This window comes from Microcaecilia unicolor, chromosome 1 (assembly GCF_901765095.1).
Source record: "Microcaecilia unicolor chromosome 1, aMicUni1.1, whole genome shotgun sequence".
In the NCBI taxonomy this organism is placed as follows: Eukaryota; Metazoa; Chordata; class Amphibia; order Gymnophiona; family Siphonopidae; genus Microcaecilia; species Microcaecilia unicolor.
The window spans coordinates 768,204,547-768,220,008 of record NC_044031.1 but is presented as its reverse complement, the minus strand read 5'-3'; the positions used below and the strand labels follow the sequence as shown (position 1 = coordinate 768,220,008).

Below are 15,462 nucleotides of genomic sequence, written 5' to 3'. Positions count from 1 at the left end.
ACTTTTATTAGTAGTACATATACCAGAATATTGCCCGACAAAGGCCGTGTTTTGCCCAGAAGGGCTGTGTCAGGGGCTAAAGTAATAAACACACAAGGTGACAAATATGAGAAATAATATTAAAACAGTAATAAAAAATATCGCAAATATATAAACATTGTGTAATATTATTTATATATTTTTGATATTTTTTATTACTGTTTTTATATTATTTCTCGTATTTGTCACCTTGTGTGTTTTATTACTTTAGCCCCTGATGCAGCCCTTCTGGGCAAAACACGGCCTGTGTCGGGCAATATTCTGGTACATTGAGCCTGCCATGAGTGGGAAAGCGCGGGGTACAAATGTAACAAAAAAAATATATGGTACTACTAATAAAGTTTTTAAGTATCTATTACTAATGTACTGTTTTGTTTCCAAGTTGAAGTTTGCGGATCGCCTGCCTTGTTTTTGGGACCATCAAGCCCAACAGTGGCCACAAATACCTGGCAAGATCCCCAAAAAAGTACCAAACATTTTATACTGCTTATCCCAGAAATAGTGGATTTTCCACAAGTCCAATTTAGTAATGGTCTATGGGCTTTTATTTATTTATTTTAGTGCATTTATATCCCACATTTTCCCACAAGCGCAGGCACAATGTGGCTTACAGTAGTACAGGGGGGAAAAAAAAAAGCTGTCCAAACCTTTTTTAAACTCTGCTAAGCTAACTGCCTTTACCACATTCTCTGGCAATGAATTCCAGAGTTTAATTACATGTTCAGTGAAGAAAAATTTTCTCAGATTCAAATCTTTACTTCATGCTTTGCTCGGGACCTTAGGAAGGTAATGCAGCTTCCAAAGCCTTGAAGACTCGCATTTTTAGATTGGCAAATATGGGCATAGCAGGGCAATGTCTGGGGTGACCCACTGAGCAGAAGTGACTTCCTGAATAGCCTCATGCACTGCAAAAGATTGAAGCGTTCTAGTTCTTGCCATTTTAAGATTGGCAGATGGTGGCAGGATCAGAAGCAGACATATTCAGAGCCTGAAGAGCCTTAGGTATACAGGAAGGTGGTGATTCCTTACAAGACACCCACACTGCAGTGAGAACATCAAATTCCTGACCTGCTGTGCAGAAATGTTTCCCAGCATAGCCTCATGTTGTCCTCTTACTTGGTCACAAGAGAGAGGATTTCGTTTCGAGAACTGCAGTGACTGTTGGCTGAGAGAAGTAATTTCTTCAGCCTGCCTCTATATGGGACAGTCTATCCCGTTGTGGGTGGCAGTGCTTTCTTCCAGAGCGCAGTTGACTTGCTTTTCCGAGTCCCGTCTAGCTTCCATGACTGCCTTTTGCAGTTCGGCCACTTGGTCTTCTGTCCTGCCATGGACGGCTTTTGCAGATTGGTCACTTGGTCTGCTGTCCTTCCCTTGCCAGACATTGCAGGCTTGACCTGGCAGCGCTAGGCTATCCAGACTTGATGTGGGAGTGTGTGTGGCTGCAACCTGTGGAGCCTCGCTCATGTCTGCTGAGGTTGTAATGCCCTGCCCCACTTGAGGACTACTTTGGTACATCCACAAGTCTCTGAATTGATCTGTGAGACACTATGGAAGGTAAAATTAGTCCTTACCTGATAATTTTCTTTCCGCTAGTCCCAACAGATCAATCCAGAGGCCTGCCCTTTGTTTTTCTGGGTTGAGTGTTTTCTTCTAGTTCGATTTTGGCTACAAACAAAAAAGCAAAACAAACAGGAAATCTTCTGATGTTACCCTCCTGCTGGAGCGGTTAAGTAGCCTAAATGAGCATTATGCAGGCAGGAGAGGACTTACTGTTGGATTTCCTCTTCCTTTTTCCAGTGCTTTGGTATCGACAATACTGAGGTTAAGGTGGCTGCACATGGCCACATATTGTAAACCTCTGAAGTTCTCTCTATCTCCACCTGCTAGTAGAAGGATAACTCATAAGTCTCTGGAATGATTTGTTGGGACTAATGGAAAGAAAACTATCAAGTAAGGACTAATTTTACCATTTTCCCCATGGCGCACTCCCTTTACTCTGCTCTATACCCCACCCTCCCCATGTCTCACTGTCACCTTGCTCTGTCTCCACCCCCAGCCTTCCTTCTTCCTCATAGCACATCATCCCTGCAGTTTGCATGAACAGTTGGGTCTAAACTGGCAGAGGAGGAAGAAGTGACCCGATGTACAGTAGTTCACTTCCTCCTCCTCCTCCTCCTGCCAAGCAATCTTTGTGGGGGAGGGGAATGCCAGCACTTAATTCGGAATGCTCTGTGGAGGGTGGGGAATTCGGCACAAATTCTGCGCTGTGCAGGTGTGCAGAATTCCTCCAGGAGTAATAAGTGTCTAATGAAGCCCCATTTAGAATATTGTGTACAACTCTCAAGACCATACTTTCAAAAAGATATAAGCAGGAAGGAGTCGGTCCAGGGGGCAGCTACTGAAACGGTCAATGGTCTTCATTGTAAAGCATATGGAGACACTTATACTTTGGAAAAAAGATGAGAGAGAGAGGAGGTATAATAAATATCTCTGTGGCAAAAATGCGTAGGAAACAAGTCTTTCTACTCTTGAAATGAGAGGGCATAAGATGACATTAAAAGGGGATAAACTCGGAAGTAATCTAAGGAAATACTTCTTTAAGGAAAGGATGGTGGATGCATGACACAACCTTTCAGTGGAGGTGGTGGAGATGTGGACATGTTTATCCACCCCACGCTACCTAAGAAAAATTTCAAGCACCATTCTTAACTCATGTGCAACTTTCTTATAATTCCCCTTATTTTCATACTCCTGTTACTCTAATCTATTTATGTGTTCCATTTTTGCTTATACCCTATGCTGTCTATTAAAATGTAGTATCGTTTATTGTGTTGACATTGTAATGTAGCATACTATGCTATACTTTGTATTGTAATTTGGATATTTTTGCTGCTGTAATTGTTTATTGCTTATGTTTGACTTATTCTTGCTGCATATACTGCCTTGTGTTGAGTTCAGAAAGGCGGTAAATAAATCCTAATAAATTAAATATCTACATGGGATCTCTTGGAGAGAAGTAGATGATATGGATGGGCAGACTGGATAGTCCATATGGCCTTTATGTGTTCTCATTTTTTTGTTTGTATTGTAATCATTTTTGTTGCATTTATATGCTGGATGTTCAGGCCAGAGAAGATACAACTTATGGTGCTGGAGTCCTTTACAGAGGTAGCATCCCATCCACTGTAAGGTTTTATTACATCCCATGCATTTCTGAACTGGTCTAGTAGATGAAATGGAAAGAGAAATTTGGACTCGCCTGCTAACCTTTTTAAAATTTTCTCTTTAGTCCAACCAGACCAGTCCATTTTACTTCATTGCGGAAGGGCTACAGCTGCAAGGGTTAGAGGTTTCTCGAGTGGGTATGCCTTATGGTTTAGGACTCTAGATTCTCTTCTCTCATAGGGAGGAAGGTTGTTAGTCAATATTTGCTTTGTTACAGGAATATTGAGAGCTGGGACACACTGCCTCTGATAGGGCAGAGCTCCCAGCTCTTAAGTCTTTGTCTACATCTGCTGCCCATGAATTTCTGGACTGGTTTGATTGGACTCAAGGAAAGATAATTAGCAGGTAACTCCAAAATTTTTCTTAATATGCTCTACCTGAAAATCTGCAGATGGCACTGTGAAATTTGTTTTCAAGATCATGGCCTTTGTATTCATGTGTCTAGATTCGGTTGCACTCCAATATCACCTCTACTATCTGGTCCTTTTATTTTAGATCAGTTAGCATAGGAAGTGCCTTCTTTCAAATCCTGTTGAAAGTCTTCTCAACCTCCTAGCATAGATGTCCCTACACTAGGCAGTAGACAGGAACATGAACACGACCCATGTATAACTATCTTACCATCACAGAAAGCGTGAGTCTTTAGATTTATTTTATTTTGCCCACCACAGATGCTGGGAGATCACAAAAAGCTCCTGTCAACAACAGAAACTGTAACTGTAATACCCATGCTTCACACTTCAGAAGCCAAGTAGTAAGGTAGCTCTCTGTCCCCAAAACATCAGACATGTCTCTAGGGGATGGTCTCTGGACTGGCTGTATACATGTCTGAAACGTTTAACAGATTTTTTTCAAGAGCTTGTAGCTTACGTCATCATGAACAATTGGCAGAGTAGACTACTAGCCAGTGACCATCATCAGTGTCTGTATTTCACACAGATTTTGAGAGAGGGATGGTGTTTTAGATCTAATTTTATTTTTGTTTATTGTGAACTATATATTTGTTGCCTTTGCAGCTTGAACTAAGTGACAACAGAATCTCAGGAGGATTGGAAGTATTGGCAGAGAAGTGCCCAAACCTCACACATCTCAATCTAAGTGGTAACAAAATCAAAGATCTCAGTACAATAGAACCTCTGGTGAGTGAATAGCATATCTGTAGAAGTGGGCTATGGACTGCTCTTCTGGGAGGGCAGTTTGCAGTGCTGTTCTACTAACTTAATATGTGCCATCATGTTGCATTTCAGAGTTGTGCTAGATGCCACTGGGTAGACCGTTAGTACAGTATTCTTGCTTACACTGTTTATTTTCTGTAAGCACACTTTCTAAAACAAATCCATGAACACGTATAGGAATCATTTTGCAAAGTGTGTTTGATTTCAGAATTACATGGAGGTAGCTAGTGGAAGTGAATAAATGGAGGCAGTTTCCTTAAGTGTGGCCTTTCTCCTTTCAGAAATAATGTGTTCCTTCCTTAGTGTCCCTCTGGACCGGCCCAGGATTGGACTGATGGGTTATGTATTCCTTTCAGCAGGTGGAGACTGAGAACTTCTGACTCTAAAGAGCCAATAAGAGCCCTGGCCATGTGACCCTAGATTCAGTATTCTCAGTCTCCAGCAGGTGGAAGGAGGTGAGCCCTTTAGTCTCCTCTCTAATTTTTTCTCTCTTTCTTCGTTGTATATTAAAAAAAAAAAAAAAAGTAGTGTTTGTTAGCCTTCCTGTTCCTTCTGTACACCGGTGGGATCTTTGTGTTGGGGGCTGATGTCCGAGGGGATCTTCTTGAGCCTCAGGGGTGCTACACTCGGGGGTTCCAAGTCCCTCCCCCTATTTTCCTACCATTGCCTCCCACTAGCGTTTGCCATTTGTGCCCATCAGGGAGGAGCTCAACCCCTTCGGCGTAAGGGTGTTAGAGATTTAGGAGAGGCAGCCACATTGTAATATCTCCTTGGCACGAACGAGCAGGGCAGCTCTGCCTCTGTTAGCTGCACTTTGAATTTCCATATTTCTTTATCTCAGTAGTGCAGTTCTTACGTTGGGTACAAAAAAAAAAAAGGTGAAGCGTTTCCCTTTTTGGTGCCGTGCTATGGTGGAGAAGCTTAGATGTTGCGCTGTCAGTGGCGGAGGGGGGGGGGGGGTCGGTGAGAGCGGCGCTTGTAAGTTTTGCACGGCAGCAGATCTTTCTCCCGTGGCTGGTCCTTCCCTCACGGCCTCTTCAGTGGCCGCTGCACCATCGGCTCCCGCTGCTGAGTCAGTTCTCCTATCTTGGCGGGAAAAGCCGCCATTTTGCTGGCGTCTAGTGGGTCGGAGGATCAGATCGTTCCTCTCTTGCACCAGTCAGCAGAGCGTTCCCCCGAGTTTGTCCTCCAGATGTACCAAGCATTTTACTAAATAAATCAGGTACTGGTGCTACTTCTTTGGGGGGCACCCTGGCTAGACAAGTAGCTCCTGCAAAGAGAGCTAGGGGATTCTGGGACCTGGAGGAGGACCAGGTGTTAGGTTTTCCAGGCAGGAACTAGGTTCGTGAGCCCTTGGGCCACTGCCAAGGGGCGGCAGTGGCAGGCAAAACTACCCCAAACCAGGAACAAGACAGAACTCAGGCAGGAACAGCAAGACTTCACCTGCACTTAGCCGCCCTTCCCCAGGAGTTGAGCCCCTGGCTGCAGGCGGCCAGCAGGACTTACAGGGCAGGAACTGGAGACCAACTAGGCTGAAGAGGGACTGAGGGTCAGAAGGGAAAGGAATATACTTGGACAGCAAGGCAGGAAACTGGGCTAGAACTCGCAGACAGACAATACCACACAAGGCAGGAAATGGACAAGCTAAAGGACGGGAACTGAAAGCTGCAAGCAGCCACAGAAACAGGGAACAAACACTGACAGACAAGAGACAGAACTGAAAGCTGCCAGGCAGCCACTGAACAAGAAACACAGACAAACAGAAACTAAACACAGAAAGACAAACAAGGAACAAGAATAAGAAACAAACAATAACCCTAAGCTAAACTACACACAGACTAACTAGAATCAGACAAGGAACTTGAATAAAAACCAGACTAGGCAGAAGTGCAACAAGCACCAACAAACCAGGGCCTTAGGTGATGCAAAGGCAGAAGCTTCCAGGTGGCTAATAAAGGCCACATACAAGGGAGTTCACCAGGTAAGGGTGCTGCTAAGTTCCAAAACTCCCAAGACAATCTGGTAGGCTGGAAGATCCGGACTGGACCAGCCTGACTTCTGGAACCTGGGAAACAGCACACAGACAATCCAATGCAGCCACCAGGTGGCGAGATGACTGAGAGCCTGAAACATGGGCAGGATCGTGACATCAGGCTTCATATCCAGATTGAGATATGCCTTCTAAATCTGGAGGAACGGCATTTGGAGAACCCTGGCTTTTCAGACACAGGGGCAGACTCTTTGCTCCCAGGGGAATAGCCTTCTGTGGTCAGGATGTTCCATAAGGAGGATCTTCAGGAACTTATTTCTTTGGTAGCCTCCACCCTACATTTTGAGGATGAGCATAGTACGGGCGCCTATCTGGAGTCTCTCTGTCGGTCTCAGCTTAAGGTGAGCACGGTACGGGACACTCTATTGAGGCTTCTGGATCTACAGGCTATTTGTCCCGTTCCTCCCTCAGAAGTCAGGCAAGGACATTTTGCCATTTACTTTGTGGTTCCAAAGAAAGAGGGTTCCTTTCGTCCAACTTTAGATCTCAAGGCAGTCAATCAGGCCCTCAAAGTCAGTTTTCAGATGGAGACCCTTCGTTCTGTGATAGTCACCGTCAGGTTGGTAGAATTTCGAACAGCGTTAGATTTGACAGAGGCTTATCTGCACATTTCAATCCAGCCCATACACCAGAGATTTCTTCGCTTTGTGATTCTGGGTCAGCACTTTCAGTTTCGGGTTCTTTGGTTTGGCCTGGCTACAGATCCGTGCATGTTCACCAAGGTCATGGTGGTAGTGGCGGCGGCCGCCGCCCTCGGAAAGGAGGGGATTTTGGTTCATTCTTACTTAGATGACTGGTTAATCCGAGAGAAATCGTATCAGGAGAGTTTACAGTTCACGGATCAGGTGGTCCAGTTCCTGCAATCCGTTGGTTGGGTGGTCAGCCTGCCAAGAGCCGTCTTGTGCCCTCTCAGTCCCTGGAGTACTTGGGGGTGTCTTTCAACACAGCATGAGGTCGGAGTTTTTTTCCTCTGAGCAGAATTCTCAAGTTACATTCTCAGATTCGCGTATTGCTGCACAGGCACGTTCCCTGTGTTCGGGATTATTTGCAAGTTTTGGGCTCTATGGCAGCAATGATAGCGGGTAGTGTCTTGGGCCAGGGCACATATGAGATCTCTTCCCTTCTATCTAGGTGGTCTCAAACGGACTCTCTACAGGTGAGATTGCCTCTACGGACCCAGAATCACCACAGTCTCTTCTGGTGGCTGCGGACAGGCAATTTGACTAAGGGGGTGCCACTGGACACGCCCCAGTGGATAGTGGTGATGACATGCCAGCCTCAAGGACTGAGGAGCCCACTGCATGAGAGGGTTTGCACAAGGTCTTTGGTCCCCTCAGGAAGCGTCCTTATCGATCAACCTGTTGGAAACCATTGCGATTCAGCTGGCTCTGGAGGCCTTTTGCACTTTGCTGGAAGGCGAGTTGGTATGCATTCTTTCGGACAACCCAACGGCAGTGGCTCATGTCAGTTGGCAAGGGGGGACAAGAAGTTGCCAGTTACAGCAGGAATCTGCAAAGCCCATAGCCTGGGCGGAGTGTCATCTGACCGCCCTCTCAGCTTCTCATGCAGCAAGAGTGGAGAACGTTCAAGCGGATTTTCTCAGCCTTCACACTCTCAATCCGGGAGAATGGTCCCTCAATCCGTAGGCCTTTCAATCAATAGTAGATCGGTGGGGATTCCTACCCATGGATCTTTTGGCCACAAGCCTCAATGCAAAGGTGCCCCGCTTCTTCAGTCGCAGGAAGGATCTTAAGGCAGAAGAAGTAGATACTCTTCTACAGCAGTGGCCCTTGGGTCTTCTCTATGTGCTTCCTCTGTGGCCTCTTCTGGGACAGCTCATCCAGCAGTTCGAGGCGCACGGAGGTCCTGTGATTTTGGTGGCTCCAGATTGGCCTTGCAGGCTGTGGTACGCAGATCTCATGTGCCTTCTGACTGCTCCTCCACTTCAGCTTCCGGTACAGTCTGGTCCAGGGTCCAATTCTTCAAACCCGGTTTTGTTTTTGTCTTACGGCCTGGCTCTTGAACGGGCTCGTTTAACAAAGAGAGGTTGCTCTTCTCAGTTATTTTCCACCATGGTTCATTCATGCTGTCGATCGTCTCTGAAATATGTTAGAACGTGGCGGATTTTTGAAGCGTGGTGCACTGATCAGGGCATATCTCCCTTACGCACTTCCTTAGCAGAGCTGTTGGATTTTTTGCAGCATGGGTTTGATACAGGCTTGGCTCTCGTTTCTCTTAAATTGCAAGTTGCCGCGATCTGCTTTTGGGGTAGCATGTAGGGTGTCTCTGGCTAGTCATCCGGATGTGTCTCGTTTTTTGAAGGGAGTCTGTCTCTTTCGTCCTCTGGCTAGGGCCCTCTTTCCGGCTTGGGATCTTAATTTGTTTCTGTCGGTCCTAACTAGGTCTGCGTTTGAACTGTTGTCTTTTTGTTACCTTAAGGATTTGATGCTTTAGACGGTATTTTTGGTGGCTATAGCTTTGGCTAGACGAGTGTCGGAGTTGCAAGCCTTCTCTTGTAGATCGCCATTTTTGGAGTTTTCTAAAGAGCAAGTGGTTTTGATTCTCGTGCCTTCATTTTCTCCTAAAGTCATTTCACATTTTCATCTCTCCCAGTTGGTGGTTTTGCCGGTCTTAGGCTCTTCTTCCGGTTCGGAAGTCCAGCTAAAGTTACAGACTCTGGATGTTAAAATGGTTCTTTAGCACCATCTAAAGGATACGGAGGAATTCTGACGCTCAGACTGTCTTGTGTCTGCTTAATGGAGGCTCTCATAAGGGTTTAGCGGCTTTTAAGTCCACTATTTCTAGGCGGCTTAAGGAGATGATAGCTGCTTCTTACCTTCTTTCTGGAAAACCAGTGCCGGATGGAGTCAGGGTCCACTCTATGAGGAGACAAGCAGCTTCTTGGACGAAGTGGATTTTGGTGCCTCCCTTGGACATCTGTAAGGCTGCGACTTGGTCTTCCCTGCATTCCTTTTCTAAACATTACAGACTAGACGTCCAGTGTCATCAGGAAGTTGTTTTTGGAGCAAGGGTTCTCACGTTGGTTTGCTAGGATCCCTCCCTTAAGAGTACTGCTTTGTTACTTCTCATCAGTCCAATCCTGGGCCAGTCCAGAGGGACGCTAAGGAAGGAGAAATTTAGATCTTACCTGCTAATTTGCTTTCCTTTAGTCCTTCCGGACGGGCCCAGGTCCTTCCCCTTTTCATCATGCATAGTACTGAAGAGTAGTTCATGGTTATTCTGTTTGTCATTGGTTATATGTATGGGTTCCGGGACAGAGCTGCTTTGGACGTTTACAGTTAAAGAAAAAAAAGGAAGTCAATAACCAAACAAATCCAATAGGACGGGGCGTGTTTGGACATGTACCTCTGTGAGTGTGTGACACAGTATTTACTGTGTCTAATCAAGCATGTTCTAGTGCTTTAGTGGTTGCTCAGATTCCCAGTGGCACAGAATGTAGTTCTTTCTCTCTTCTCCTGCTTTGTTAGATACTGAATCTAGGGTCACATGGCCAGGGCTCTTATTGACTCTAGAGAGAAGTTCTCAGTCTGCACCTGCTGGAAGGAGTGCATAAACCATCAGTCCTGTCCTGGGCCGTTCTGGAGGGACTAAAGGAAAGCAAATTAGCAGATAAGATCTAATTTCTCCATATGCCTTATGATCATCTACTCTTAGTGTGTGATGCATTTAAATTCATGACTCAACATGCATTTCCTTTTCTTCTTCCTCTGTCTCCCTTAAAGTTCATTTATTACCTATTAGCTTCCTCTTGCTTACTGTGTTATCCACAGTCATCACGAGCCTGCTTTCATTCACTGTTTTTGATCCTAAAACTACCACTCTAAAGTAATAACCAAGACTCCTTTCCTCCAGGGAGCTGTGACTCTGCATTGTTAATTTTAATTTGGCATTCATATTCTACTTAAAGTTATGATATTTTAAAGTATTACTACTACTACTACTACAAATTATTTCTATAGCGCTACCAGTCGTACGCAGCACTTCACAATTGAACATGAAGAAAAGACAGTCCCTGCTCAAAAGAGCTTACAATCTAAATCAGGACAGACAGACAAGACATAAGGGATAAGGGTAGGACAGACAGATAGGGAAAAGTGACTATTGAGGAGAGGAAGACAAGATAAAGGTTACGAGCAGGTGACAAGTTAGGAATTAAAAGCAGCATCTTTTAAACATACAAAAATACAGATCTTTTTTCAAGACTTCTGAGTGTCTGCCCTACCAGTATCTACATCTCCTTATTTTTGTGCAGCTTTTGAGAGGAGCTATATGGGGCTTTTTATGCTCTTTGAGGGAGGTATCCTCATCAGTATCCCCAAGCTAATAAGCTCCTCTGAAAATGTTGACTTTTGTTTAATAAAAGCTTTTCCTCTCAAACCATGGAATAGTTCCTGTCTTTTCCCCTCCACCGTGCCCAATCAATCAGTGCTTTATCTATAGTAGAAATAACAATTATGTGAAGAGAAGCAAATAATAATCCTGGTATGATGAGTTCTGTTTTGATTAGCATGGACTGCCTTTTCTTCAAATGTTCAGAACATAAAATAGACTATTCTCCAGAAAAATACCATTCATACGTTTTTGGTTTACATAAGATACTGGACCTGGCATGAAGGTGCTAGTAAAATAGAATATACATCTTGCAGATTCTGCCCCTTGTAGTAAAGAGATTTTTTGAAGAGCGTTTATTGCAATGACAAGTAACCTCCTAACTCTTGTGTTCCAAGATTGCATGTTTTTTTTCTAGTTATAGTTCTAATTGGTCCTTGATGGTGACTCATCTGAGCCCCACTGTCCACGTGGAACGTGAGATTCAAACCGGACTCCTTTGCACTATAACTGATCCACAAGGAAAGTCCCTAGAATGGCATTTATGTTGCTGAAACCCAGTTCTTTTAGCTGAGTTACTGGGCAGATTTTTTTTTTCCAGAATTTTGGTGATTGTGATAAATTTTAATCATTATCTAAACAGAGAGTAAGTGTCCTGAAAAAAATAAGTTTCCATTATGTAGCTTCCCACTGGTATAATTGTTCAACCAGCATATAGAGATAGAGAACTGAAAACTGAGCTAAGATACATCTCTTGGCATCCCATCTCCTCAGTACTTTTTATCACCAGGTGGATGGACACACTTTTCAGCCTCTAGTTCTGAGTGATTTGCTCCTGGTCCAGTTGGTCAACTGGTCTCCAGTTGAGCTCTGCGGGTGGCTTGAATCTGCAGTCATATCTGGAGGTCTTCAAATCCCTTCCTTAGTGCCCTGCAAATTTACTTTTTCCCTTCCTTCACTTCTCCCCCTATTTTCTGTGAAGCTCTCCTTTTTTCCAGCACAGCAACAAGGAGAGAGGTTTGCTGGAGAGCATGGGACAGAGCCTTTCTCATATGTGGTAAGATTTGTGGAGACTGTGAACTTTGGTCGGGGGTGGGGGGGGAAGAGGAGAGGGGAAGCATCTGGCAGTGGTCAGTCCAACTAAGTTTGACTCGGAACCACTTGGAGAGCTGCAAGTTCTACTTGGTGCAGGGGAGGGATCCTGACTCGCCACTTGGGACTGCACTGTGCTGCAGTTGTGACAGTTTAGGTGAATGGTGACTCCTGCAAAGGCAGTTATGTGGAAACAGGTGCTATTTTGTTGGGACCAACTGGCAGTAAAGAGCAGCCTTTGTCTGATCAGGCACAGAGCACAGCTGCAATTTTACAGCCTCGGGGCCTGACAGAGCATTCAGCTGTATCAGGAACTTTTGTTTTCTCCGGAGTTTATATTGCTTTTAGACCAGGCTTATTTAATGAAGCAGGGACAGTCAGAGTTGCTGCAAGGTGCCTAAGAGATCTTGTTTAGTCTCATCTGTCCACTCCTGGAGGTGCATCTCTGCTTCTCCTTTCTTATTTGATGTGGCCTAGGTCTATTCAGGGGAGCCATAGTTGGAGCAGTTAGAAGAGGGGGAGCTCACTTCTGAGGAGGAGGATGACCCGAAAGTACTAAGGTTCCATAAAGACGAGCTCAGTACTTTTATTTCTGAGGCATTGTCGATGCTTTCCATTGAGAAGCCTTCTGCTTTGGCGTCAGGAGTTACATCTTCATCAATCATGAGTGGGCTTAGAGGTTCTTCTAAGGTCTTCTCGATGCATCCAGGCATTCAAGACCTGATTACAGCAGAATTGGTATTGCTGAATGTGGTGCAGAGTGTTGGAAGAGCCCTGGCTCGCCTCTGCTTGTTGGTTTCAGAAGAGAAAAAGAAATTGCAGCCTCCCATGATGGACTCCCTTGTTACGGCAGTGATTAAGAAGACTATTTTACTATTGGAAGGGGTCATTGCCCCAAATGACCTACAAGATAGTAAGCCAGAAGGCTCGCTGAAACAAGCCTTTGGAGTAGCGTTCTTGGGCATTCAAGCAACAGTGTGCAGTTCATTCATGTCAGTCTGCAACAAAAGACAGGCACCATAATGCCCAACTGGAAGCAGGGTCTACCTACTTGGCAGATGCTATTTGTGCGCCGCAGTATGTCTTTGGCCGTCACAGTATGTCTGCAACTCTGGTTGATGCATTGGGCAGTGGATGTAGCATTAAAGTCACATCTAGTTAACTGCCCTTTCAGGGCAAGTGGCTATTTGGAAACGAACTCAGTAACTTGGTGAAAAAAGTGGGGGAAACCAAGCCACAGCAGCTGCTGCCAGATGATAAGCCGAAAGTCTCTAGTCGTCCATCTTCAGGGGCTTCTCGATTTTGAGACAGCATACTGTACTGGCTTGGTCGTCAACAGTATGGTCAGAAATCCCACTTTCAGGCTTACCAAGGGCAGTCATAGCCTTGGTTCAAGCAGGAGAATTTCTCACCACCCTCGATCTCAAGGAGGCATACTTGCATATACCCATATGGCTGCTACTTCAGGGGTTTCTACGTTTTGCAGTGCTGGGCTGTCACTTCCAGTTCAGGGCTTTGCCCATCAGTCTTGCCAAGGCTTCAAGAACGTTTATCAAGTTTATGATGGTGGTGGCAGCCTTCCTTTGGTGCCAAGGAATTGTTCACCAGTATCTTGATGGCTGGCTCATTTGCAAGTCCTATTCGGACAGTGTGGCGGTGATGAACAAAGTTGTTCATCCTCTGCAGTTGTTGGATTGGGTGATCAATTTCGAGAACACAGTAATTCCATCGTAGATGCTAGAGTATCTGGGCATTCTATTGGATACAGCAAAGCACAGGATCTTCCTCATGGACCAAGCATAAGAATAGCCATATTGGGTCAGACCAATGGTCCATCTAGCCAAGTATCCTGTTTCCACCTGTGGCCAATCAAGTTACAAGTACATGGCAAAAACTCATTAGTAGCAACTTTCTATGCTACCAGTCCCACGGCAAGCAAATGCTTGCCCCATGTTCATGTCTATAAAAGACTATGGACTTTTCCTCCAGGAATTTGTCCAAACCTTTTAAAAACCCAAATAAGCTAATTGGTCCTTAGTGGAGCGCATGATCTGGTGAGGGACGTTATGGTACTGGGGCCGCTTGATAACAGTGACCATAATATGATCAGTTTTGACATCGACCTTGAAGTAACTGTACACAGAAAGTCAAATACGTTAGCGTTTAACTTTAAAAAAGGAGACTATGATAAAATGAGAAGAACGGTAAAAAAAAAACTTAGGGGGGCAACTGAGAGAGTAAAAACTGTACAACAGGCGTGGACGCTGTTCAAAAATACCATCCTGGAGGCCCAGGCCATACATATTCCGCAAATTAGAAAAGAAAGACGGAAGTCCAAAAGACACACCCGGCCTGGTTGAAAAGTGAGGTGAAGGAAGCTATTAGGGCTAAAAGAAACGCCTTCAGAAAATGGAAGAAGGAACCGTCTGAAAATAACAAGAAACAGCATAAGGAGTGTCAAAGCAAATGCAAGGCGCAGATTAAGAAGGCCAAGAGGGAGTATGAAAAAAAGATAGCATTAGAGGCAAAAAAAACATAGTAAAAAATTTTTTTCGGTATATTAAAAGCAGGAAGCCGGCAAAAGAATCGGTTGGGCCGCTGGATGACCGAGGGGTAAAAGGGGCGATCAAGGAAGACAAAGACGTAGCGGAGAGACTGAATGAATTCTTTGCTTCGGTCTTCACCGAGGAAGATTTGGGTGGGTTACCGGTGTCGGAAATGGTATTTCAAGCGGACGAGTCGGAGAAACTTACTGACTTCACGGTAAACCTGGAGGACGTAATGGGGCAGTTCGGCAAACTGAAGAGTAGCAAATCTCCTGGACCGGATGGTATTCATCCTAGAGTACTGATAGAACTGAAAAACGAGCTTGCGGAGCTACTGCTAGTGATATGCAACTTATCCTTAAAATCGAGCGTGGTACCGGAAGATTGGAGGGTGGCCAATGTAACGCCCATTTTTAAAAAGGCTCCAGGGGAGATCCGGGAAATTATAGACCGGTGAGTCTGACGTCGGTGCCTAGGAAAATGGTAGAGGCTATTATTAAAAACAAAATTACAGAGCACATCCGAGGACATGGATTACTGAGACCAAGTCAGCATGGCTTTTGTGTGGGGAAATCTTGCCTGACCAATTTACTTCAATTCTTTGAAGGAGTGAACAAACATGTGGACAAAGGGGAGTCTGTTGATATTGTGTATCTGGATTTTCAAAAGGCGTTTGACAAGGTACCTCATGAAAGGCTACAGAGGAAATTGGAGGGTCATGGGATAGGAGGAAATGTCCTATTGTGGATTAAAAACTGGTTGAAGGATAGGAAACAGAGAGTGGGGTTAAATGGGCAGTATTCACAATGGAGAAGGGTAGTTAGTGGGGTTCCTCAGGGGTTCGTGCTAGGACCGCTGCTTTTTAATATATTTATAAATGATTTAGAGATGGGAGTAACTAGCGAGGTAATTAAATTTGCTGATGACACAAAGTTATTCAAAGTCGTTAAATCACGACAGGATTGTGAAAAATTACAAGAGGACA

The 15,462-nt window shown here is 44.8% G+C and overlaps 1 protein-coding gene across 2 annotated transcripts in view; it reads left to right on the top strand.

Annotated features, from left to right (window-relative positions):
- Positions 1-15,462, top strand: part of ANP32A (acidic nuclear phosphoprotein 32 family member A) — a 107,736-nt gene that overhangs the window by 24,943 nt on the left and 67,331 nt on the right. For both annotated transcript variants that reach the window (XR_003940350.1, XM_030189812.1), the window contains exon 3: positions 4,281-4,403. Coding sequence is in view for 1 of the 2 variants with exons in the window: in XM_030189812.1 (XP_030045672.1) it covers positions 4,281-4,403 (123 nt within the window). In the remaining variant the exon portion in view is untranslated. The remainder of the gene's footprint in view (positions 1-4,280; positions 4,404-15,462) is intronic.